Source organism: Lepidochelys olivacea (genome assembly GCF_965140295.1).
Source record: "Lepidochelys olivacea isolate rLepOli2 genome assembly, chromosome: 8".
NCBI lineage: Eukaryota > Metazoa > Chordata > Testudines > Cheloniidae > Lepidochelys > Lepidochelys olivacea.
In genome coordinates this window covers 12,657,767-12,684,064 of record NC_140418.1, presented here as the reverse complement: position 1 = coordinate 12,684,064, position 26,298 = coordinate 12,657,767, and the positions used below count along the sequence as shown (strand labels likewise).

The 26,298-nt window shown below is 43.7% G+C and overlaps 2 protein-coding genes across 3 annotated transcripts in view; one reads left to right on the top strand and one right to left on the bottom strand.

The window, feature by feature from the left end:
• The window catches only part of CDKL3 (cyclin dependent kinase like 3), a 38,017-nt gene extending 29,522 nt beyond the window's left edge, over positions 1–8,495 (bottom strand). The window contains exons 1-2 of the mRNA XM_084637723.1: positions 8,333–8,495; positions 280–465 (exon numbers count right to left, since the gene is read on the bottom strand). Coding sequence (XP_084493849.1) covers positions 280–444 — 165 coding nt within the window. The 5' untranslated portion in view covers positions 445–465; positions 8,333–8,495. The remainder of the gene's footprint in view (positions 1–279; positions 466–8,332) is intronic.
• Positions 8,496–14,880: 6,385 nt separating this feature from the next.
• Positions 14,881–26,212, top strand: UBE2B (ubiquitin conjugating enzyme E2 B). Of its 2 annotated transcripts, none has more exons than XM_084637522.1 (6): positions 14,881–15,154; positions 19,540–19,620; positions 20,477–20,502; positions 22,073–22,162; positions 24,418–24,506; positions 25,656–26,212. In XM_084637522.1, exons 1-6 carry the CDS (start codon positions 15,111–15,113, stop codon positions 25,782–25,784), a joined length of 459 nt encoding a protein of 152 aa, XP_084493648.1. In that variant the 5' UTR covers positions 14,881–15,110; the 3' UTR covers positions 25,785–26,212. The 2 variants fall into 2 exon arrangements, with proteins under 2 accessions (XP_084493648.1, XP_084493649.1); XM_084637523.1 differs by lacking the exon at positions 14,881–15,154 and adding an exon at positions 15,709–15,816.
• Positions 26,213–26,298: the final 86 nt, after the last annotated feature.

Genomic DNA, 26,298 nt, shown 5'->3' with positions numbered 1-26,298 from the left:
GACAAGGTGGATGAGATTAATATGTTAAATATTGACTGTTTCACTTATCAAGTTTCTTTTAAAATCATAGCCACAAGTTTTATCTTCACTTTACTTTTTATCTTCAATTTTTTTTAAAAGTCTTGGCAATAAAACAAGTCAAACAACATGGTTTTTCTTGGTATATTTTATGTGTTTCATAGCCAATGAGTGATAGGTATACGCCAATAATGATGCAAATTTTATTTCCAAGCACTTACCCTTGTGATTTACAAAATGATTAAAGCAAAAGAAGCAAACCTTTAGAAACTTTATTTCTCTCATAGCAATTTTGTTGACAGATTTTTCTGGTTTCTCATAGAATATCTTAATGGCTACTATCTGTCCTGTTTCCTTGTGTTTGCACTTCACTACTGTTCCATAACTCCCCTCTCCCACTTTGCCAAGGGTCTCGTACATCTCCATCTTCCAGTCTGATTTTTATTTCTTCATAGAAAGAGAAAATGTTAAAAATTATTTTGCGGCATACACTATATGTTTAAAAGAACAATTTGCAGACAACATTAGCAAGGTGAATTACTCCTACAGACAGCAATAACTCCATTGTACATTTAAAATATTTGCTTCTGTGTGTGAAATTTATCTCAGTAACAACAATAATAGTCTGACTGGACGGCAGGATCAGGCCCTTTCTCAAATGTGCATTCCCAGTTCAACCAAGTGGTCATCTGCAGGATTGGTCTTGTAGACAATATCTAGAAACTCCCTAAATAGCAGTGCATTTAAAGCAATTTTTGTATTTAACTCTCATTAAAAGGAAAGGAACAAACAATGAAACCATGAACAATATAAGAAGCAAAGTTAGTGCGATAATATTCAAATCATTATACAATTCTAAAAAATGTAAAGGTAAGACAAAAAATGATCAATGAGAAGACTTTTGAACAACCTAAATAAAGTCAAATTTATCATATTTCAGAAAGTTCATTCCAATAGTGAAATCAAAATCATAGTCCAAAGAGTGGTTTCAGAGTAGCAGCCATGTTAGTCTGTATCCGCAAAAAGAAAAGGAGTACTTGTGGCACCTTAGAGACTAACAAATTTATTTGGGCATAAGCGTTCGTGAGCTACAGCTCACTTCATCGGATGCATGCAGTGGAAAATATAGTGGGGAGGTTTATATACACAGAGAACATGAAACAATGGGTGTTACCGTACACACTGTAAGGAGAGTGATCAGGTAAGGTGAGCTATTACCAGCAGGGTGGGGGGACGGACTTTTGTAGTGATAATCAAGGTGGGCCATTTTCAGCAGTTAACAAGAACGTCTGAGGAACAGCGGGGGTGGGGTGGGGGGGGGAAGGAATAAACATGGGGAAATAGTTTTACTTTGTGTAATGATCCATCCACTCCCAGTCTTTATTCAAGCCTAAGCCCTGGTCTACACAAGGACTTTAGGTCGAATTTAGCAGTGTTAAATCGATGTAAACCTGCACCCGTCCACACGATGAAGCCCCTTATTTCAACTTAAAGGGCTCTTAAAATCGATTTCCTTATTCCATCCCTGACAAGTGGATTAGCGCTTAAATCGGCCTTGCCGGGTCGAATTTGCGGTACTGTGGACACAATTCGACGGTATTGGCCTCCGGGAGCTATCCCAGAGTGCTCCACTGTGACCGCTCTGGACAGCACTCTCAACTCAGATGCACTGGCCAGGTAGACAGGAAAAGAACCGCGAACTTTTGAATCTCATTTCCTGTTTGGCCAGCGTGGCAAGCTGCAGGTGACCATGCAGAGCTCATCAGCAGAGGTGACCATGATGGAGTCCCAGAATCACAAAAGAGCTCCAGCATGGACTGAACGGGAGGTACGGGATCTGATCGCTGTATGGGGAGAGGAATCCGTGCTATCAGAACTCCGTTCCAGTTTTCGAAATGTCAAAACCTTTGTCAAAATCTCCCAGGGCATGAAGGACAGAGGCCATAACAGGGACCCGAAGCAGTGCCGCGTGAAACTTAAGGAGCTGAGGCAAGCCTACCAGAAAACCAGAGAGGCGAACAGCCACTCCAGGTCAGAGCCCCAAACATGCCGCTTCTATGATGAGCTGCATGCCATTTTAGGGGGTTCAGCCACCACTACCCCAGCCATGTTGTTTGACTCCTTCAATGGAGATGGAGGCAACACGGAAGCAGGTTTTGGGGACGAAGAAGAAGAAGATGATGATGATGAGGTTGTAGATAGCTCACAGCAAGCAAGCGGAGAAACCGGTTTTCCCGACAGCCAGGAACTGTTTCTCACCCGGACCTGGAGCCAGTACCCCCTGAACCCACCCAAGGCTGCTTTCTGGACTCGGCAGGCGGAGAAGGGACCTCCGGTGAGTGTACCTTTTAAAATACTATACATGGTTTAAAAGCAAGCATGTGAAAGGATTACTTTGCCCTGGCATTCGCGGCTCTCCTGGATTTACTCCCAAAGCCTTTGCAAAAGGTTTCTGGGGAGGGCAGCCTTATTGCGTCCTCCATGGTAGGACACTTTACCACTCCAGCCAGTAACACGTACTCGGGAATCATTGTACAACAAAGCATTGCAGTGTATGTTTGCTGGTGTTCAAACAACATCCGTTCTTTATCTCTCTGTGTTATCCTCAGGAGAGTGAGATATCATTCATGGTCACCTGGTTGAAATAGGGTGCTTTTCTTCAGGGGACACTCAGAGGAGCCCGTTCCTGCTGGGCTGCTTACCTGTGGCTGAACAGAAATGTTCCCCGCTGTTAGCCACGGGGAGGGGGGAGGGTTGAGGGGGTAGCCACGTGGTAGGGGGAGGCAAAATGTGACTTTGTAACGAAAGCACATGTGCTATGTATGTAATGTTAACAGCAAGGTTTACCCTGAAAGAGTGTAGACATTGTTTTATAAAATGTGTCTTTTTAAATACCGCTGTCCCTTTTTTTTTCTCCACCAGCTGCATGTGTTTCAATGATCACAGGATCGTCTCCTTCCCAGAGGCTAGTGAAGATTAGAAAGAAAAAAAAACACACTCGTGATGAAATGTTCTCTGAGCTCATGCTGTCCTCCCACACTGACAGAGCACAGACGAATGCGTGGAGGCAAATAATGTCAGAGTGCAGGAAAGCACAAAATGACTGGGAGGAGAGGTGGCGGGCTGAAGAGAGTAAGTGGCGGGCTGAAGACAGGGCTGAAGCTCAAATGTGGCGGCAGCGTGATGAGAGGAGGCAGGATTCAATGCTGAGGCTGCTGGAGGACCAAACCAGTATGCTCCAGTGTATGGTTGAGCTGCAGCAAAGGCAGCTGGAGCACAGACTGCCACTACAGCCCCTGTGTAACCAACCGCCCTCCTCCCCAAGTTCCATAGCCTCCGCACCCAGAAGCCCAAGAATGCGGTGGGGGGGCCACCGGCCAACCAGCCACTCCGCCACAGAAGATTGCCCAAGCAACAGAAGGCTGGCATTCAATAAATTTTAAAGTTGTAAACTTTTAAAGTGCTGTGTGGCATTTTCCTTCCCTCCCCCACCACCCCTCCTGGGCTACCTTGGTAATCATCCCCCTATTTGTGTGATGAATGAATAAAGAATGCATGAAAGAATGCATGAATGTGAAGCAACAATGACTTTATTGCCTCTGCAAGCAATGATTAAAGGGAGGAGGGGAGGGTGGTTAGCTTGCAGGGAAGTAGAGTGAACCAAGGGGCGGGGGGTTTCATCAAGGAGAAACAAACAGAACTTTCACACCGTAGCCTGGCCAGTCATGAAACCGGTTTTCAAAGCTTCTCTGATGCGGACTGCGCCCTCCTGTGCTCTTCTAACCGCCCTGGTGTCTGGCTGCGCGTAACCAGCAGCCAGGCGATTTGCCTCAACCTCCCACCCTGCCATAAACGTCTCCCCCTTACTCTCACAGATATTGTGGAGCACACAGCAAGCAGTAATAACAGTGGGAATATTGGTTTTGCTGAGGTCTAAGCGAGTCAGTAAACTGCGCCAGCATGCCTTTAAACGTCCAAATGCACATTCTATCACCATTCTGCACTTGCTCAGCCTGCAGTTGAACAGCTCCTGACTACTGTCCAGGCTGCCTGTGTACGGCTTCATGAGCCATGGCATTAAGGGGTAGGCTGGGTCCCCAAGGATAACTATAGGCATTTCAATGTCCCCAACAGTTATTTTCTGGTCTGGGAATGAAGTCCCTTCCTGCAGCTTTTGAAACAGACCAGAGTTCCTGAAGATGCGAGCATCATGCACCTTTCCCGGCCATCCCACGTTGATGTTGGTGAAACGTCCCTTGTGATCCACCAGAGCTTGCAGCACTATTGAAAAGTACCCCTTGCGGTTTATGTACTCGCCGGCTTGGTGCTCCGGTGCCAAGATAGGGATATGGGTTCCATCTATGGCCCCACCACAGTTAGGGAATCCCATTGCAGCAAAGCCATCCACTATGACCTCCACATTTCCCAGGGTCACTACCCTTGATATCAGCAGATCTTTGATTGCGTGGGCTACCTGCATCACAGCAGCTCCAACAGTAGATTTGCCCACTCCAAATTGATTCCCAACTGACCGGTAGCTGTCTGGCGTTGCAAGCTTCCACAGGGCTATCGCCACTCGCTTCTCAACTGTGAGGGCAGCTCTCATCTTGGTATTCATGTGCCTCAGGGCAGGGAAAAGCAAGTCACAAAGTTCCATGAAAGTGCCCTTACGCATGCAAAAGTTTTGCAGCCACTGGGAATCATCCCAGACCTGCAACACTATGCGGTCCCACCAGTCTGTGCTTGTTTCCCGAGCCCAGAATCGGCGTTCCACAGCATGAACCTGCCCCATTAGCATCATGATGTATGCATTGGCAGGGCCCATGCTTTCAGAGAAATTTGTGTCCATGTCCTGATCACTCACGTGACCGCGCTGACGTCGCCTCCTCGCCCGGTATCGCTTTGCCAGGTTCTGGTGCTGCATATACTGCTGGATAATGTGTGTGGTGTTTAATGTGTTCCTAATTGCCAAAGTGAGCTGAGCAGCCTCCATGCTTGCCTTGGTATGGCGTCCACACAGAAAAAAGGCGCGGAACGATTGTCTGCCGTTGCTCTGACGGAGGGAGGGGCGACTGACGACATGGCTTACAGGGTTGGCTTCAGGGAGCTAACATCAACAAAGGGGGTGGCTTTACATCAAGGAGTATTTTAGGCAGGACTTCACGGAGGGTTCCAATAAGAAATGGTGCACCTAAGTTATTGTTCTTATTGGAACAATGAGGTTAGTCTGGCCTCTGATTGACACATGGCTAGATTTACCTTGCTGCACCTTCTCTGTGAGTGACTGCAGTGTGACCTAGAGGAATGAGTCCCCTAGACAGGTGAGGGGGAGAAGCAAATGAGTACAAAACAAATTTGGTCTATTTCTTGTTTTGATCCACTCCATCTATCTTTTACATCTTTGGCTGGCAGCAGAAGGTGCAGAAGGACTGCAAGCCATCCCCATCTCTTGCCTGCCCGGCAGAAGATGGTACAGTACGACTGCTAGCAATCCGTATTGCCTGCCTGCTCACCATAAGACGGTTCAATAGGACTGACTGCAGGATTAAAGAGAATGATGTGATCAAGTCACTCCAAACTTAGTCCCTGCGCCCATTTCTGTCCAGGTGCTCCCGGCCGACGCGGCCAGAAGCACCTCGGACATGACGATGACAGCTACCAGTCATATTGCACCGTCTGCTGCCAGAAGGCAATGGGTTGCTGCTACTGTGTAGCAATGCAGTACCGTGTCTGCCAGCACCCAGGAGACATACTGTGACGGTTACCTGAGCGGGTTCCATGCTTGCTGTGGTATGGCGTCTGCACAGGTAACTCAGGAAAAAAGGCGTGAAATGATTGTCTGCCCTTGCTTTCACGGAGGGAGGGAGGGAACGGGGGCCTGACAATATGTACCCAGAACCACCCGCGACAATGTTTTAGCCCCATCAGGCATTGGGATCTCAACCCAGAATTCCAATGGGCAGCGGAGACTGCGGAAACTGTGGGATAGCCACCCACAGTGCAACACTCCGGAAGTCGACGCTAGCCTCGGTACTGTGGAAGCACTCCGCCGAGTTACTGCACTTAATGCACTTAGAGCATTTTCTGTGGGGGGACACACACACACTCGAATATATAAAACCGATTTCTAAAAAAACGACTTCTATAAATTCGACCTGATTTCGTAGTGTAGACATACCCTAAGTTAATTGTATCCAGTTTGCAAATTAATTCCAATTCAGCAGTCTCTCGTTGGATTCTGTTTTTGAAGTTTTTTTGTTGAAAAGTGGCAATTCTTCAACTTAGGCTTGAATAGAGACTGGGAGTGGATGGGTCATTACACAAAGTAAAACTATTCCCCCCCCCACTGTTATTAGGCCCCAGGGCCCCCTAATAACATCAGCCACACTATCAGAGGCTCGTTCACCTGCACATCCACCAATGTGATATATGCCATCATGTGCCAGCAATGCCCCTCTGCCATGTACATTGGTCAAACTGGACAGTCTCTACGTAAAAGAATAAATGGACACAAATCAGATGTCAAGAATTATAACATTCATAAACCAGTCGGAGAACACTTCAATCTCTCTGGTCACGCAATCACAGACATGAAGGTCGCTATCTTAAAACAAAAAAACTTCAAATCCAGACTCCAGCGAGAAACTGCTGAATTGGAATTCATTTGCAAATTGGATACTATTAATTTAGGCTTAAATAGAGACTTGGAGTGGCTAAGTCATTATGCAAGGTAGCCTGTTTCCTCTTGTTTTTTCCTCCCCCCCCCCCCCCGATGTTCTGGTTTAACTTGGATTTAAACTTGAAGAGTGGTCAGTTTGGATGAGCTATTACCAGCAGGAGAGTGAGTTTGTGTGTGTATGGGGGTGGGGGGGATGTGAGAAAACCTGGATTTGTGCAGGAAATAGCCCAACTTGATTGTCATGCACATTGTGTAAAGAGTTGTCACTTTGGATGGGCTATCACCAGCAGGAGAGTGAATTTGTGTGGGGGGGTGGAGGGTGAGAAAACCTGGATTTGTGCTGGAAATCACTTTAGATAAGCTATTACCAGCAGGACAGTGGGGTGGGAATAGGTATTGTTTCATATTCTCTGTGTATATATAAAGCCTGCTGCAGTTTCCACAATATGCATCTGAGGAAGTGAGCTGTAGCTCACGAAAGCTTATGCTCTAATAAATTGGTTAGTCTCTAAGGTGCCACAATTCCTCCTTTTCTTTTTGTGAATACAGACTAACACGGCTGTTACTCTGAAACCTATAGTTTGTACCACTGATTACATGAATACACAAAATTTGCTCTATCTACAAATGAGGAAGGGGCATAAGAATGAGAAAATCACAACTCCTTCACTGACTAGTCTGTGAGAGCAAAATCACTACATTTATTGGGGTGTGGTGAAAGCAAGCCAGAATAACACTATGATTCACTTGCTCAAACTCTGTGATCTGGAAATGTTTAAGAAATAACCTATGTCATTTTATGGACAGCAGGTGCTTCTTGAGCATTCAGACAAACCTTAGCTACCCTATGGGACTCTGCCCAGAATCTTTCACATGGGTCACCTTAAATTCTTCCCAGGAATTGCCCACACAGCCACAATGCTTGAAAAAGAGTACCAAATCCTCCCTGAAACCCTGATCTAACTGTCTAGGAATGTATATTGAACTTCCTAGTGCAGTAGCTGCACTTCCCCCACACGGGGGCACATGATTCCTCAGGGAAGAGCCCAAACCCTCCCTTCTTCCCAATTACTAGGGCTATAAACGGAGAGAGGATAGTTACATTCCACACCTTGCCAGATTTATTACACAGCTGAGGAGGGCCCTGACTGGATGACAGCTGCCCCCTGAATCCCAGAGAGGCCATGGAAAAACTCAATCACTTGAGCCCTTGCTCCTGATGCTCTAGAGCAACAATCCCCCAAGTGTCCCGCCAGCTCCCAAGCCACGGCAACATCCCCTGGTGCCCGGACCAGCCACCAACCCCAACCCAGCACAGTCTTCCCCCAGCCTCAGCTACCCATCCGGTCCAACCCCCCAGCCCCTTCCCCCAGCTCTAACTACCCATCCAGTTCAACCCCCAATCCACAGCCCTAGCTACCAGCCCTAGCCCGAGCTACCCATCCAGTCCAACCCCCGTAACGCCCAGCCTAGCTACCAGCCCCTTCCCCCAGCCGCCCATCCAATTCAACCCCCCTAAGCCCCCCAGCCTAGCTACCTGCCGCCTCCCTGCCGCACCCGCTTCCCCTGCCAGCCCCTCGGCTCTCCCCCTGGCCCGGGCAGCTCCAAGCCCCACCCGCCCTGAGCTAACCTGACCTGCTCGAGCCCGCTTTCCATGCTGGGCCCTTCTCTCCCGGCTCGGCACGCCTCTCCCTCACGGGCCCTGTTACCATAGCAACCACCAGCGACCGCAACGGCGCTCGCGGGAGCGGGCCGCGGTGCTTCCGTGACCGCACCGCGTTCCACCCGGAAGTGACGTCATGGCGCGGGGGCCCTGCTCGGCAGAGAGGGAGAAGTCGGGGCTGCTGGGGGGTGTTAATGGGGACGGGGGTGGGGCTCTGGAACCGAGGTGGGGGTGGGATTCAATGCGGGGGGAGAGGGGCGGGTGGCTGCCGGTGATTGGCACAATAATGGGGGGGGGTCTGGGCTTTCAGGAGGGGGGCGGCGGGAGCGACAGCGACGCAGCTGCCTGTCACGTCACTGACCAGCAATACAGAGCGTGGGCAGGAGCACAGTCATGTGCGTCAGACCCCCCTGCCCACGCGCGGGGTCGGCGCGGACACCCTGCTCTCCCGCAGCCTCGGCGAAAGGACGCGTGTCACGTCAGCCTTGTATTTGCTCACACATCGGTCAGGCTCAGAGCCTGGGGCAGTCTTGTGCGAGTTTGCTGCGGACAGATCATTCTAGGCACGGTTCCCGCTAATCTACATGTGCAAGAAACAAACAAACAGCAATTCTGAACGCCTTACGAACTCTTATCGTGTCTACACATGTATGAAGTGGCAATTCTGAACGCCTTACGAACTCTTATAGCATCTACACATGCATGAAGTGGCAATTCTGAACGCCTTACGAACTCTTATAGCGTCTACACATGTATGAAGTGGCAATTCTGAACGCCTTACGAACTCTTATAGCGTCTACACATGCATGAAGTGGCAATTCTGAACGCCTTACGAACTCTTATAGCGTCTACACATGCATGAAGTGGCAATTCTGAACGCCTTACGAACTCTTACAGCGTCTACACATGCATGAAGTGGCAATTCTGAACGCCTTACGAACTCTTACAGCGTCTACACATGCATGAAGTGGCAATTCTGAACGCCTTACGAACTCTTATAGCGTCTACACATGCATGAAGTGGCAATTCTGAACGCCTTACGAACTCTTATAGCGTCTACACATGCATGACGTGGCCTGTCCTACTGAACAAGCTCTCAATATATTTATGGTTACATAAATAAGATAACAAAAATGCAGTTTAAAAAGCCAGAGCAGGGGTCAGCAACCTTTCAGAACTGGTGTGCCCAGTCTTCATTTATTCACTCCAGTTTAAGGTTTTGCACTCCAGTAATACATTTAAACTTTTTTTGAAGGTCTCTTTCTATATGTCTATAATATATAACTAAACTATTGTTGTATGTAAAGTAAATAAGGTTTTTTAAAATGTTTAAGAAGCATCATTTAAAATGAAATTAAAACGCAGAGCCCTCCGGACCAGTGGCTGGGACCTGGGCAGTGTGAGTGCCACTGAAAATTGGCTCACGTGCCGCCTTTGGCACACGTGCCATAGGATGCCTACCCCTGATCCAGAGGATAGAGTTAAGGTTGTGATAAAATACCAACTTCTTTGGGCTTGGTAAGAATAATGGGGCTATGGTTATGTTAATATATTGAGAGGAAGCATGTTATAATTCTTTTCTCAGCCTTTACCTGCTCCGTTTACGGCTCAATCATTGCTTTGTTTTGCTGCGTCAGAAGTAGTCTGGGAAACTGTGACTCAGTCACAGTCTGGCTCCCAGTTTCCCTCTGGTTCTGGGAGGCAGGGGGGCGGGGGTATCCAGCACAAACCTTATACCTGGTACAACGTACAGTCCTTGGTGCTCCACACATCCACTACTAGTGGCGGCTTTGCAGAAGCAGCTAATCATGATCCTTATATCCAGTCATTCCCCTTCAGAAGAGTACAGAATGCGTCACATTCTGGTCCCTTACACTGTAAACTTTTGGAGCAGGGATTGTCTCCCACTATGTGTTTGTAGAAAACCTAACAGAATGGGGCCTCAAACTCAGCTGGGGCCTCTAGGTGCTACTGTAAAAGAAAACAAAAGTTTATGAGAGATGCCTTTGAATATTCATTTCCTTGATTTGAGGTGCTTGGAGTGTAGATTATATTATAGGTCTTGTCACTCAGTCTTGTCACTGAGGCTCTGATCCTGCTATACGCTCCACAGGGACATTGCAGGAACAGGGCCCTAGTAGCCTGAATTTTTTAAATGAAGTTTTGCGGGGTTTGAAATACCATAACAAATATAAAAGTAAATAAACAGTTCAGCTTCATTGCCATTTCCTAACATTTATAAGGCTTATTAAGGGCAGAAATCCCTTATTTCTGCATGTAAGAAGATTTTCTGTTTGAGGCTATGTTATAAAAATGTCTTGTTTATAATCTGAGAGCTATTCAAGATTTTAACAAAAATAATGTCACTGTCTGAAAATATGACACTTTTGATTAAATTTCTGCCATAATCAAATGTTATCCCTTTTCAGGGGAAAAATAATTAGGAATCAATAACTGACTTAAAACCAAACAATTGTATTAGCTATTACAGTGTTATTCTGCACATTCCTGAATGAAAAAAAACTAGTGATGTTTTAAATATATGAGACCATGTAAGAAAAAAATTCCAGTTTAAAACCTTTTATAATTAATCATGGTAATGCAGTGTTGCATGATGAGTAATAGTATATGATAAAGTGAAAGTAATATTTTAACTAAAATGTCCTTAGTGAAATACAATAGGATGTAACTGAAATAACAAGTTAAGGTCTATTTAACAATGTACTGCAGGAGAACAATATCAGCAGACATGTCTAAAATGACTGTTCCTGCAGTGAGGTTTTTGGTAAATACCAAAAATTCGCTATTTACTGAAAGATTCGGTTACCAAGATTCAGTAAATCTTCATAGCCAGGGAATGATAAGAGAAACCCTAAAATCATATGCATATTAACTGCATACTTTGACTACTGCAGTTGTGATTTAACTTAAAACACAACCCAGAATGAATTTAATTTGATTAAAAAAACCCTCCACATAATCCACCTAGTGTGACATATATATAACCTGAAAGAGAAAATGCACAAACCTTTGTTTTTATTTTTCTAAGAAAATTAATTAAAATGTATCTTTAATCTCAGGATAAAATAAAATATCCCTTAATTAGTTAAAATTAATCTATACGTTATGGTCACACTATGACTGATTTTGGACAAAGCACTGTGCAATATAGTCATGAACTAGCCAGCATGGATGGATACCACTGCCCTCTACTGGATGGAATCATAACTGCTGAGCTATGTGTCATAGGCTGTACTCTGCCAGTCGCTAATGTAGTGAAGGTCCCCTTCAAGGAGTAGGGAACTATGCTTTTGGCACAGGAGATCTGAATTGTATCCCCACTGCCACCACAGAGTTTTTGGTAGCAAGGGTATGCACTATATTAACAACAGTGAAGTAAATTAATTTTGTTAAACTAACATTGTTATTATTATCATTTATTTTATTATCTATTACCTATATAGGGCCTGTCACGGTTCCTCCCCCACTCTGAACTCTAGGGTACAGATGTGGGGACCTGCATGAAAAACCCCCTAAGCTTATCTTTACCAGCTTAGGTCAAAACTTCCCCAAGGTACAAAATATTACACCTTGGACTGGCCGCTACCACCACCAAACTAATACTGGTTACTGGGGAAGAGCTGTTTGGACGCGTCCTTCCCCCCAAAATATTTCCCAAAACCTTGCACCCCACTTCCTGGACAAGGTTTGGTAAAAAGCCTCACCAATTTGCTTAGGTGACTACAGATCCAGGCCCTTGGATCTTAAGAACACTGAACAATCCTCCCAACACTTGCACCCCCCCTTTCCTGGGAAATGTTGGATAAAAAGCCTCACCAATTTGCATAGGTGACCACAGACCCAAACCCTTGGATCTGAGAACAATGAAAAAGCATTCAGTGTTTTACAAGAAGACTTTTAATAAAAAATAGAAGTAAATAGAAATAAAGAAATCCCCCCTGTAAAATCAGGATGGTAGATATCTTACAGGGTAATTAGATTCAAAAACATAGAGAACCCCTCTAGGCAAAACCTTAAGTTACAAAAAAGATACACAGACAGAAATAGTTATTCTATTCAGCACAATTCTTTTCTCAGCCATTTAAAGAAATCATAATCTAACACATACCTAGCTAGATTACTTACTAAAAGTTCTAAGACTCCATTCCTGTTCTGTCCCCCGCCAAGACGACTACAGACAGACACAGACCCTTTGTTTCTCTCCCTCCTCCCAGCTTTTGAAAGTATCTTGTCTCCTCATTGGTCATTTTGGTCAGGTGCCAGCAAGGTTACCTTTAGCTTCTTAACCCTTTACAGGTGAGAGGAGCTTTCCCCTGGCCAGGAGGGATTTCAAAGGGGTTTACCCTTCCCTTTATATTTATGACAGGGCCAAACGTGCACATGGCTTTTACAAACATAAAGTTGGATAATGTCCTTCCCCTGAAGAATTAATAATTTAATTTGCACAATATAAACAATTTGAAGGCCAGGTACGCGAGAGAATTAGAGATGACCAGCAACAGAATAAAAGTGAAGGAAGTCAAGGGAGCAATTTTGAAAGAGAGCACACTTAGCACATGGGCAGAGGGAATTATTTCCCATTGATATAGGAAATAATTCTGCATTAACAAGGATGAACTAGCATTAGCTAACTTAATAGATCCTTTCTGTCTTCCATTACAATGATTTTATAAGATTTTTGTTTCTTTATATTCAGCCCTGACCCTGCAAACATGCCTAACTTGCAGGTGAGCAGTTCCATTGTCTTGGGACAATGGAAATATAAACATTCTTAAAATTAAGCATGTAAATAAGTGTTTACATGATGGGGGGCTTAGATTATAAACTCTTTGGGGAAGGGACCGTCTCTTTCTATATGTTTGCATGGCAGCTAGCACAATGGGATCTCTGAATAAAGCACACAAAGCAGCTTTAGTGTAGAATCTACTTCATCTAGTAATAAGAAAATACCATTATTAGCTAACACAGGTGTTTTTAAAATACTGCATTAGGGGTTACAAATAATTAAGGGCCTGATACTCCTCCTCAAGTATATGGGTAGCAGGAAGCTAAAGCAAGCAGGTAAGGGAACAAGTGACAGGTCAACATCCACACTAAGGATTAGGTTGGCATAGCTACATCATTCAGGAGTGTGGATTTTTCACACCCCTGAGCGATGTGGCTACATCAACCTAAATTTTAAATGTGGGCCATGATTCAGTTTAGCTGCTTCTCTGCTCCACACTTGAATTGCCATAGAGTCCCCACTGCATTGTGAATGGGCTTCTGGGTGGTCCAAGGGTAGCTTTGCCAATTTTGGTTGGAAATTTAATCACATGCCATAAGCTTTACTTAAATATTAATTTTTAATTCCTGGAGGCTCCAGGCCAACTCTGGAGGGTTGGCAATCCTACTCAGGGAGACAGTGTCGTTACACAGATGGAAAAACCTCTTCTGTCAGCATTGGCTGCATCTTCACTACTGGGTTATGCTGGGGCAATGTAGCTATACCAGTATAGCCCCTGTAGCGCAGGCATGGCTTCTGTAGCATGTGCTTCTTGGGGACTGTGCTGGAAGCAGCGTTACCTATGCCCTGTGCCTGATAGCCCCTATTGGGGCTGGTTTACACATGAAACGAAAGGCATTCTGGAATAAGATGAGGTGTGAATTTAAAGCAGAATAGCTACTCCCAAATAGCTTTGTTCTGTGTATTCACTCATAGAATCTCAGGGTTGGAAGGGACCTCAGGAGGTCACCTAGTCCAACCCCCTGCTCAAAGCAGGACCAATCCCCAATTTCTGCCCCAGATCCCTAAATAGCCCACTTAAGGATTGAACTCACAACCCTGGGTTTAGCAGGCCAATGCTCAAACCACTGAGCTATCTCTCCCCCTCCATGTGTGGATGTTCTTATTTTGGAATAAAAATGTCTTTCTCTGGTTTAACTCAATACACTTCCAAAGCAGAAAAGCGGGGCCGGGGGGACTGCAGCCCACTTTGCTCTCTGCTCACCCTATGGCACTGTGAAGCTTGCATGCCCATCTGCACACCTGGCAGGTGCGGCTAGGCGGGAATTTGCCAAGGCCGCTGAGGATGTACCTAAGGCAGGGACCCCAGTATTTCTCTGTGTGCAGCCCTGCTGGGACAATTTGTATAATGGGGGGACACTGAGAGCCATTGAACCAAACAGTAAACCCTCTATATGATGGGAACCACTTCAAGCCAGGCAGTGCAGCAGCACCGCTAGCTCCCCCAGCACCTCTGTTTGTGTGTCGTAGGTATACGTTTTTTGAAGCACTGGGAACCTGTTAGACGCTGAGTTGTGCCTTCGGGGCGTTCTCCTGCCTGCAGGGCAGCTCCCTGCCAGCCGGGCTGGGCTCGCGAAGAGAATTCGCTGACGGGCCAGGCGCCTCCTCCGCGCCGCGGCACGTTCTGAGACTAGAACGTCGGCCGCTCGCCCCCCCCCCACGGCGGCAGGCGTAGCGGTACGTCCTCAGGCAGGAATCTCTCTTCCCCCTCCCGGCAGGCGCAGTGGTACGTTCTGAGGGCGGACGCGCAGACGCTCTCCCCACCAGAGGTAGTGGTACGGCCGCAGAGGGGGGCCTGTGACTTTCCCTCCCCCAGGCGGAGGGAGACGCCATTGCAGGGTTGTTTGTGCCGCCGCCGCCGCCGCGGGCTGGGGAGGGAGACCGCCGCGCTGTGAGCGGTGCTGAGGCTCCTGGGGACAGGGACTCTTTTCCCAGAGAGGATCATGTCCACTCCGGCCAGGCGGAGGCTCATGAGGGACTTCAAGAGGTGAGCGTCTCGCCTGGGCTGGGGCTCCCTGGGCGGGGGGTGCGTGCCGGGGTCGTGCCCTCCTGAGGGAGCACAGGGGCTCTCCTCATGCCCCCTCCCCCCCGTGGGTCTCCTTGGCGTCCCGCCATGCCCTGCGTGTAACAGGCCCCCCCTGGCCCAGGCAGGAGCCCGCACCGTGCGCTGCTCCAAGCTCCTGGGGCTGCGTTGCGTGCGGTGGGGAGCGGGGCAGGAGCCCCCCGACAGCCCCACCGCAGCGCCGCGTACCTGTGGGGCTCGGCGGGCTACCCGGCAGCTAGCCCCTTGCTGCTGCGGGGTGGGAACAGCTGTGGGCGCTCCCTGGCTTGGGGGAGGAAGCGCAGCGGGTTCCCCTTTCCTTTCCCACCCCGCTGCTGGGTTGGGGGCGGCGCTGGGAGCTGGGGGGTCAGGCCCAGGGAGCGGCCGCCCGCCCGAGGCTGGCTTACAGGAGCTGCCCAGTCAAAGCCACAAGGCCTCGGGGCCTGGCGAGCTGTGCGGGCGTTGTTGCCAAGGTGTAAAGCAGGGGGCAGGCAGCCCTGTCAGGTGTCTCGGGTGTCTGCCTCAGAATCGGCCTGCCATGGTCTGGAGTCCAGTAGTGACACTTGGCTCTTGTACAGCCCTCTCCGGCCACTGAGCTCAAAGGACAGGTAGGTATTGCCGTCTGTGTTGTACATGGGGAAACTGAGGCCCAGAGAAGTGAAGTGACTTGCCCAAAGTCAGTAACAGAGCTAGAGATAGAATCCAGTCTGCTGACTCCCAGTCTAGAGCCTTGTTCACTGGACTACACTGAATCCCTTAATTCTCCAATGCATCGAGTATGTGCACCAGTAAAGGGCTTCTCCATGTTCAGGATTTAATCCGCTTTATTTATCTTTGTCCCCTTTCTCCTCTCCCATGCTGGACTGTTCTTTGAAAGGGAGACTTAATAACACAGAAACAACCTTTTTGCTTTCTGGATTGTCTGCTCTCAAGGAATGCAAAAACCTCTCTTAATGCTGGTAAGAGGGCAGAATGCTGGTTTGTCAAAGCTCTGTTACTGGGGTGAGGACTACAGGACCAGCAGTCTTTTCCCCCCCGTACCCCTTGGGACAGAGATGCGGAGCAAGTTTGGGTCTATATGGTAAATGCTGTTCCTACACGCACTTCTTGGAAAGAAAGTTAAGATATCCTGCCCCACTAAAGGGATTAGTTGAATCTCTGCCTCTGTAGGAAGGAGGCTGCTTTTGTTTTTGTTTAGGGTTACTTCCTCCAAAGCTCTCTGCTTCTTACTGTATGCTGACATCTGGAGGCATCTAAGGATAAAAGTCTGTGCTTATGTCTTTAAAACAATGGCCACTCTCCTTTCTCTGTCAACTGCTTGCATGAGAAATGTCCAAAGAACCTTTGATTGTATTGCCTTGGTTCTGTTAGGAAACCTGTATTATTCCGAAAAGCCACTGTGTATAGACCAAACACTCAGTTACAATGTTTACAGCAGTACATTCTGATTATAGCAGAGATTCCATGATGCAATAACCCTCTAATTCAGTGGTTCTTCACCTGGGGTGCACACACCCGCGGGGGTGCAAGATGCCCTTTCTGGGGGTGCGAGACATGCCAGATTTTTTTAAAAGGTAAATCATCGAAAACACAAATTAAGCACACGCATGTAAGTACAACTACTTTGTTTCATCAAACCTATGTATTTATTAACATTTTTTTTAACGATTACTGTAATATACAAACAAAAATATATCTAGGTTTAAAGAACTGACCTACTTCAATGATTTTTGATAAGGGGTGCGAGAACATATTTTGAGACCCAAAGGGGTGCAGGCTGCAGTAAAGGTTAAGAACCACTGTAATTTAAGGGAATTAGCTGTATGATGTCAATCTTTGCTTCAGGCTGGAACTTGACAGAGGAGGGAATATTGAGCCTGTAAATATTTATGCAGGTGTCAAATGCTTGTATATATGCTCATTATTCAACGAGTTAAGATTTTTTTTAAACACCTCTGGAGATCACACATCAACATTCTCTAGTTGTTTTTTGTAACTTTTTTATGGGTGTAGAAGTGAAATGCTTAGTGAATAAAGCTAACATTTTCAGAGATGTTCCCTCATTTTTTTGAGCCTCTGTTTTTGGGTACCTGTCTTGAGGTACTTTGCTTGGTGGTTTTCCACCCTCCTTGCCCCCATCCTCCCAGTGCTGAAGATCCACAACTCCAGCGGAAGTGAATAAAATCAATAGGTTGTTGGCACCTCTGACTTGTCTCAAGATGAGCACACAGAACTACTAAACACTTCTGGACTCATGTATATGCGATTCTGGTTGATAGTTTCAGTCACACATTATTTTAAAATGTTTGTAAACAAGGACCTTTTTCTATACATTAGTGAAAAAAATAGTTATATTCTGTTTAAAAAATGGTAAGTGCTGAACTACAGAGACTCTGGAACAACTGTTCCAGTTTGTCATTTAATTACATATGTTATGTACATCATCTGTTATGCATGTAGAAAAGCCTTTTAAAAGCTAATTGTTATGGGCTTTAAATTGTATGCTTTGTTTCAACATGATATGAATTAATGTGGCTGATAAATTATTGGAAATGAGTCTACTTTGATAGTGTTCCTTTTTAGGTATAGGTGTATTTGCTGGTACCACAATATGACATCCGTAAACCATGGTCATATGTGTATCATATGCATTTGTAGCTTCACACAACCTTGTAATACAATATTAAAAGCTTGATTTGAACCTACAAAGCTAGGAACCTCTGAGCTGAGCCTTAGACGCTACTTAACTTACCCATTACATCTGGATATTGCATTATTTGAGCATAACATTTTTTAGTTCCTGTTAAATGAAAATAGGATATTAAATCTTTTTGCTTGTAGTGGGTCATGTAGATGGTAAAAATTAAAGTAATTATGATACCAGTAAAAGGAATAGCTGTTAGATAAAAAATCACTGCTTCCATCTATTTATTTATTGTTAAAATTGGAGGTGAAGTGGAGATTTTACATATGAGGGGAAAATGCATCTAAATAAATACATTAAAACATGGAATGGAATCTATCAGACATGTCATCTATTCATCTTATGCCTGAAAATTGAGATCACATATCTTTAAAATGTCCGAGTCTTAACTTAAGTGGGTGGGGAATATATTGTTTTGTTTCCTGCTTCTTTTAGGGTGACATAGCAGCCAGGACCATTCAGCTTACCTGTGCGGCTATGAAGTCTGATTACTGTTGGAATGTAAACTTGGTACAGTGACTAACAAGGTGGTGATGAGAGAGGAATTTGAGAGATTACATACATGAATACTGATTTTTGTCTTCTCTTTGAATAAAATTACAGAGAAATATTAATTTAATTACAACTTTTAGTTTTGCTTGTAGAAAAGGAATGTGAATGCTATAAATACCATATTGTTCCTAGCTCTTAAATATCTCTGGACTCTGTTCAAACAAGTTAGGTTTCCAGTTCAGGCCACACCACACCACAAATTCTCTGTAGTTAAAGACCTCCCCACAGTGCAGTGTGTGAAACTTTGTCCTGATTTAAATGCCAAACCTATCTCTGAAGCGCATTGATAGAGATTAATGCTTAGGGCTTGGCATGCAATCTGGCTATCAGGTAGGAAAAAGTGACATTCCTTTTCATCCTGGCCAAAGTGGTAGGTAGCTCATGCTGTTGACATTTAAGTTGTCTGAACTGAGCATGCTGAGAGAACAGGTTACTAGCCAAAATAGGCCTGTGTGGCCTGGCAAAATGTGGTCCATATAGTATCAAAAACATAAGAAAAACCTGATGTGTGTTTCCTTCTACTTGGTTCCAGTGTGTGCATCTGTGTGCATCACACAAATATAATTGGTTGGTTTCCACAATAGTTACAGTTTAGATGTGTCAATTTGTGGTTATAATCATTTTCTCTTCAGGACTGTAGCCAGCGGGTGTTGTTCTGAATGCTCATTTCATCATTTGCTATGTGGTATTTTAAACCAGATGTACAAGGTTTCATAACTGCTCTTGTATTTGATGCTGTGTTCCATGCATGATGAAACATATGCTTCACTTATTTATTTAGTGCTGATCTGTCTTTATATATTGACAAAATATTTGAAGAGAAAATCCTGATCTGCATCCCTTGGTGGGCTTCTGTCTCTAGGATATTTAATGTGCATATAACACTGAAGTATGTAGTTTGTGTTCTAAACCACAGCCTGAATTCTCTAGTCTGGAAGGAGAAATGAGTACAAACTCTGGATATGCTGACACATTTCTGAGTATTATCCTGTTTTGCTTGTGTGTGTGTGTATATATAATTATATATATAATTTTAACATGTATATCTTCCATATTCTAATTTTTTAATTGTTAGATTGCAAGAAGACCCTCCTGTGGGTGTCAGTGGTGCACCATCTGAGAATAACATTATGCAATGGAATGCAGTTATATTTGGGTAAGAGAAGACTTTTGCTCACTGCAGAGAAGATAATACTAAATCGTTAAATATAAGTTAGATAATGTCTGATTCTGTGAAAACGCTTGAGACTATGTGCGTGTACTAAGTCAAAATGCTGAGTATGAGACAAACTGGCAAAAATTAGTAAGTATATGTTTATGAGGAAAGAGGTTTGTATGGTCTATAGCCTTGAATACTGAGGCACGGTAGAGCACACAAGAAAAGCAGCTACATTTTTGTCCTGATGTAGCCTTATAATGTACATTTTCTTGTCTTTTTAAAATTTTGTATCAATTCATAGTGAAAGCAAGGAGATGGTTATGTTGAAGATTGGGTAGGAAAACAAGAAAAGGCAAGATTCCCCCTGAGAAGCACTGAAGAATTCCATGCCCTTTGCAGATAAATTTAGATGTGTTAGCAGTGACCAGATTGGTTTACAATACAATTCTGTGGGCAGAACTTGTCTAGTTACATTAGGTATCTCATGGATTGGGAACCAATTCGGTCTTTTATCATAAATCCTAGTACTTTGTTAATGACCTTATTGCAGTTTTAGTGGAATCTGAATCTGCCCATTGATTCTGGTCATCCCCATTTTATGAAATACAGTTATTGTCCTGGATCAATAGTTTTTAATCCAGAAATTTGATTTCTTACAAAGTTATCAGTTTAGTAGGAGAATACTTTGGGTATCCTGGGAAATATCAAAGAATTACATCTTAATTATTTACCCCCTTCTCCCCCCTTTCCTTTTTTCATTTTTGCCTCTATTTCTGATTTGAAAGGATGGGGGAGGTGTGGATGCCTGTGTAAAAGTAGATAATATATTTATATTTATATTTTTTATTTCTAGGCCAGAAGGTACCCCTTTTGAGGATGGTAGGTAGCTAATTTTTTTATTCTCTTCTTCTTTTGTAAATGGCCCCAGCATTACTTTTAGGAAGGATTTTTATATTTCCTATATATAAAATGTTGGGTGTGTGTGTGTGTGTGTTCGTGTTTTATTTTTTTTTTTAAGCCATAATACACACAGAGCTTAATTTTGAAATAGAAAAAGCAAGCCAACAAACAATGTGAGTTGGTAAGGGCTTGCTATCTAACGGAGACTACAGTATTTTGACCAAAACTAGTGCCAGTGCGTTGTCTTGTCTTTAGAGTGGTTGATGAGTAACTGTAAACCTGTGAAGCAGTGGCCATATCTAGAAGTGTTTATATACAGGGAGAGTGGAATGTTCAGTAGGAGATGCTGAAGGCTAATACCATCAGACTGTTTCATACATCTTATGCCTAATCCCAAAGAGTTTTCATGCTCTCTGGTTATATAGGGCTTTGTCTTTAGCACATGATTCTGATTCACCTTTGTGGTGTTTTCATTTAAGAGCAAGAGGAAATAACCTTGAATTGATCGCTTAATGAAAAAGATCAGATTGTAAACAAACACGAAAGAACTGTATAAGTGTAATGTCTACTGTATATGCAGAAAGCGGGGTGGGTGTCAGTTAAAGAATTATTTGTCAGAAACTCATTGCAATGATCTGCAAGAAGTGGTCATTAAGAGGGGGGCTTTCCAGTTTTCTTGCAAGTGAGAAAATAGCTTAGTGGGGTTGTTTTCTTTGGGGGGGGTGAAGGGAGAGGTTGGGTAGAAGTGGATGGAAATTGGTTGGAATTGGTGATATGTGGCATATATATTCACTGGTCCTTAATAAATATTTTTCAGTAAATCAGTCTCAAGTTTTAAAGGTTGAAGCCATTTCTTATAAAAATCCATCTTTTCATGTACTGGGCTCAGCCATAGTCCATTTTTAGATCAAACTCCCATAGATTTCAATGACTAAGCACTGGAAGGTCAGGCCAACTGAAGAGACTAAAATAGCTAGTGGGTGGTGATAGTGGTTATTTTTAAATTGTTTATTAATGGTGTCCATAGAAATTCAGTAGTTCTCCTTTAAAAAAAATTCTTCTTTAGAAGTGTTTGATCCAGGCAGGAAAACTCTATCTTCTGATCCACTGAATCCCCAAAACTGTCAAAACAGGAACCATTTGGAAACTTTGGCTGAATAAAATGGCAGATTAACGTTGGCTCGCTCGCTCTTTTTATTTTTTTTAACTATTGGACACACATAGTTGTCCAAAAACTTCCTGTTATCCAAATGCAGTGTCACCTCCTCAGCATGTGGTAATTACATAGAAAATCCTCCAGTGGTCTGAACTAAGCGTCAGTTACGATTTTTAGATAACTGAAGTTGTACTCTATTTAAATAGTTGCTTTTCTGTGTATTGAGTAGGCTTATCTAAATTTTACAAAGATGCTGATGCTATTTTTGTTCATAGCAATATGTGTCAGTTTTATTGGCATTTGAAATATAAATAGTACGTTGTCAAGTGTTCACAAAGATATTTTGATACAATTATAGTTACATGATGTTTGTATGTTTGCTTTTTTGGACAGGTACTTTTAAACTAATCATAGAATTTTCAGAAGAATATCCAAATAAGCCTCCAACTGTTAGGTTTTTATCAAAAATGTTTCATCCAAATGGTGAGTATTCATACTTTTTTAGCCAAAACAAATATAGAATAGGATAGTGTGATATCACAGCCTGTGAAGCTCAGCAGTGTTTAACATTTTTTTTCAAAGTAGATGTACAGTATATCAGATGTTCAGTAAAAATCCCGATGCCAGGAAAGTTAATTAGAAGAAGCTACTCCTGCATTCTGTAATCATTGTGTAGTCTTCTTAGCTAATGCAAATATTAGTCAGTGTGGAAATGAAATATCTTGGAACACTATTGATATCCTACTGTCTTATAGCCAATGTAGGTTTCTGGGAACTTTCCATTTAAGCAAGATGCTTTATTTCTGGGTCACTTGTCTCCTGCTCTCACTAAAGTCAAACACTTAGTTTTTTTCCTTCTGCTCCTTCATTTTGAGGAAGGTCTTTTGGATAGTCCTTTTTACTTCCTTGTTCCACTGCACCTACCTGTGTTGAATAGTGGCAGTCTCCTGTTTGGCAGAGGAGACCTTGGTGTATTTTTTATTTTTTACAAAGCTTACCAATGCTGGTCTTTCAGCCTGCTAGAACGATATACTCATGCTCCTAAAAACTGAATGTACTACTTCTGAAGTATTGCTGGCCTAAGCAGCAAGGGACTGAATTCAGACCCTAATACCTGTCACTAGCTACCTGAGGCTATGTCTACGCTACCATGGTAAGTTGACCTAAGTTACGCAATTCCAGCTACATGAATAACATAGCTGGAGTCACTGTAGCTTAGGTCGACTTACTGCGGTGTCTACTGTGCTGGGTTGACAGGATACATTCTCCCGTTGATTTACCTTACTCCTCTCATTCCCAGTGGAGTACTGGGGTCGACTGGAGAGCATTCTGCTGTCTATTTAACAGGTCTTCACTAGAACCGCTAAATCGACCCCTGGCGCACTGATTGCCGGAGCGTCGATCTGTTGTGTAAACATAGCCTGAGTTGTGACTTCCTCTGTTGTGTGCATCTCTCCTTTGCTCTTTGTTTTTGTTTGTTTTTTTCTCTGTTCCCCTTTTTCATCAGGATTACACTTGCTTTATGTGTGCATGTGTGTCACAATCCTGCACCAATTCAAGTTAGTAGGAATATTAACTTCACTGGGAGCAGGACTGGGTCCTTAGTGCTTCTCCAGTCATGCTCCAGAGACACTTCACAAGACACTTGGCCCTGGTCTGCACTGGTGGGGGGGAGGGGGGGGAAATCGATCTAAGTTATGCAACTTCTGCTATGTGAATAACGTAGCTGAAGTCAGCGTACTTAGATCGACTTACCGTGGTGTCTCCACCGCGGTGAGTCGACTGCTACCGCTCCTGTTGACTCCGCTTGTGCCTCTCGTGGCGCTGGAGTGCAGGAGTCGACGGGAGAGTGCTCAGGGATCGATTTGTCACGCCTAGTCTAGACACGATAAATCGATCCCCGCTGAATCGATCACTGTCCACTGATCAGGCGGGTAGTGAAGACATACCTTTGGTGTGAGGGGTAGATGAAGTGTATTTTTCCTCCTTCTCTAAGAAGCAGCAAAGGAGTATAATTATACTTCTGCTGCTCAAGAATACTAGTGCTCCTGTTAGGCAAAAACTGAGTGAAGATCGCTGGCATCACATCAGTTTGATTCAGCACTGTGGCAGATGTAGCACCAGGATGATTCTTCCATCACATGGGCCATGAGAAATGTAGGCATCCCCTACCCAAATTCAAATCTGCCTACTCATTTCTTTCTCCCCACTGTGAAACATAAAGAATTCCAGTATCTCTTTTTTAGGTATTTTATATGGTTCTTATTACCATAGTATGAGTTCCTCACAATCGTTTAACATAGTTATCTTCACAACACCTCTGTGAGGTAGGGAAATACTGTTATCCCTGGTTTACAGATAGGAGACTGAGTCACAGAGAGACTAAGTGACTTGCCCAAGATCAAACAAATGGAGGAGGGAATTGAACCCAGACCTCCCACATTCCAGGCTAGAGCCCTAAGTACTGGACCGTCCTTCCTCTCCTCTTATGTTACTGAAAGCAAACAAATTATGTATTTTCCCCTAAATACAAGGTATAAAACTGGGGTTCTTACAGATTCTTACAGAAATGCTCTCTTCAGAAGTCCACTTTATTTCCCTTTTTCATGCTTCCTAAAATGTTCAGTGAAACTGAATTGTCATATCCAATATAAATAGTGCATCCATTCATGCAGTGTTTAATCACAACAGATTAAAGATGGCCAGAGTTTTAAATAATTTCTATGTTCTGTTTACAGTTTATGCGGATGGTAGCATATGTTTAGACATCCTTCAGAATCGCTGGAGTCCAACATATGATGTTTCATCTATTTTAACTTCAATTCAGGTAATTTTTAGCAAGCTAAGTATATGATGATTACCCTCCTTCACAAAACCAATGACACAGTGACATAGACAGACAGCATCAACACCAATGAACTGTACTCAAAAGTAATCAAGAGCTTTTAAGCTTATTTCAAAGACTAATTAGTTGATGAACTATATATTCACTGTATTTCTAAGCAATAAAAATAATCCTGACAGGGAATGCTTATAGGAGGTCATTTATTTGGATTCATTTTTCTAACCATTATTATTCCAGATGGGACAATGGGTGTCAGTAATGTTCATGTATTTAAGGCCAGGGTGTGTGTGAGAAATTTTAACTCTTTTATTTTGAAGCCTATGTTTTGTTACGCTTATGAAATTGTTAGAGAGACAGTATTATTGGAATCCAGCTACTTCAACTGCATTAATTTAGGATGGAACTATTTCATATGTTAGGCTTACTTCTGTGGGAATTCTGTGCCAAAAAATTAAAAATTATGTGCACAATATTTTAAAATTCTGTAAAAATCTGCATATTTTGTTTGTCAAAATAACACAATGTAATCACTCTATTTTCAATTATTTTGGTATTTGATTTCAAAATACCTGTCAAGTGTGTCAACAATACACATAACAAAAGAGATTCCCTCAGGAGTAGAGAGTTAAAGAAACCCCTATGACAACTTAGTTCCAGTTGGCGGGGGGCTGTGGGATACCCTCCTCCCCCCAGTGGTGAGGCACTCCCTGACCTAGACATCCTCACCCCCAGAGCCTTTATTCTCCCAAGCTTCTTTACTGTTCCACCTGGTATGTGGTGAGGTGCAGCCCTGGTCTTCCTCACCCTTTGCCAGACCTGGGTCTCCCAGGCCCTCTCCCATCCCAGGGAGAATGAAGAGGCTGGGTGCTCCACTCAAGAGCTGGGCTCTGCAGAGTCCAGCAGCCCCTATTGACATCCAGCAGCTCTGCAGCCCCATTCTGTGGGGGGTGGGAAACATAAAATTCTGATTTTGCAGTGGCACAGAATTCCCCCAGGAATATAGGGCTTGACCTAGTTGTAGAATCAACATCCTGTTGTTCCCCATGGTGGTCCTTTTAATAATGAAATTACTATCTAGAACATAATGGTCCAAGTATCTCATTTTTTTTTCTTTCCCCCGTCCTCTCACAGTCTCTGCTTGATGAACCTAATCCAAACAGTCCTGCAAACAGTCAGGCAGCACAACTTTATCAGGAAAACAAACGTGAATATGAGAAAAGAGTTTCAGCTATTGTTGAGCAAAGCTGGAACGATTCATAATAGATGACTACTTTGTTAATCTTCCTCCTCATGATCATTGGGTACAATTTAACACTCAGTAGAAAGGCTACCAGAAATTTTAAGTGCCAGAAGTTCTAAGGATTTGCATACCAACATGTTTGCAAAAAAAATTAAGCCCTTCAGTTTAGAAACTTTAAAAGCTTGTGTATCTTGATTAATGTACTTTTTATTGCATGGTATGAACTAAGTTATTGCTACATAAATTTGTAATATATCCTGTTTGTATTTTTTTCCCAAGTGTATAATGTTGATGTGGAGTTTTCATGAAAGAATATACACATTTTGTAAATCTGTACTTTTTCAAATATTGAATGCCTTATTTTTGAATTCTTTAGATTTTTAAATTGGAGAAAAGCACTTAAAGTTTTTATATATAAATATTACATGTAAAACTGTTAAATACATAACCTCAGTGCAAGACATTCTTTTGTTACTTTCTTTTGTATCTCTTTCAAAGGGCTTAGTTTTTAAGTGTTGAATCTTTCTCTTGATA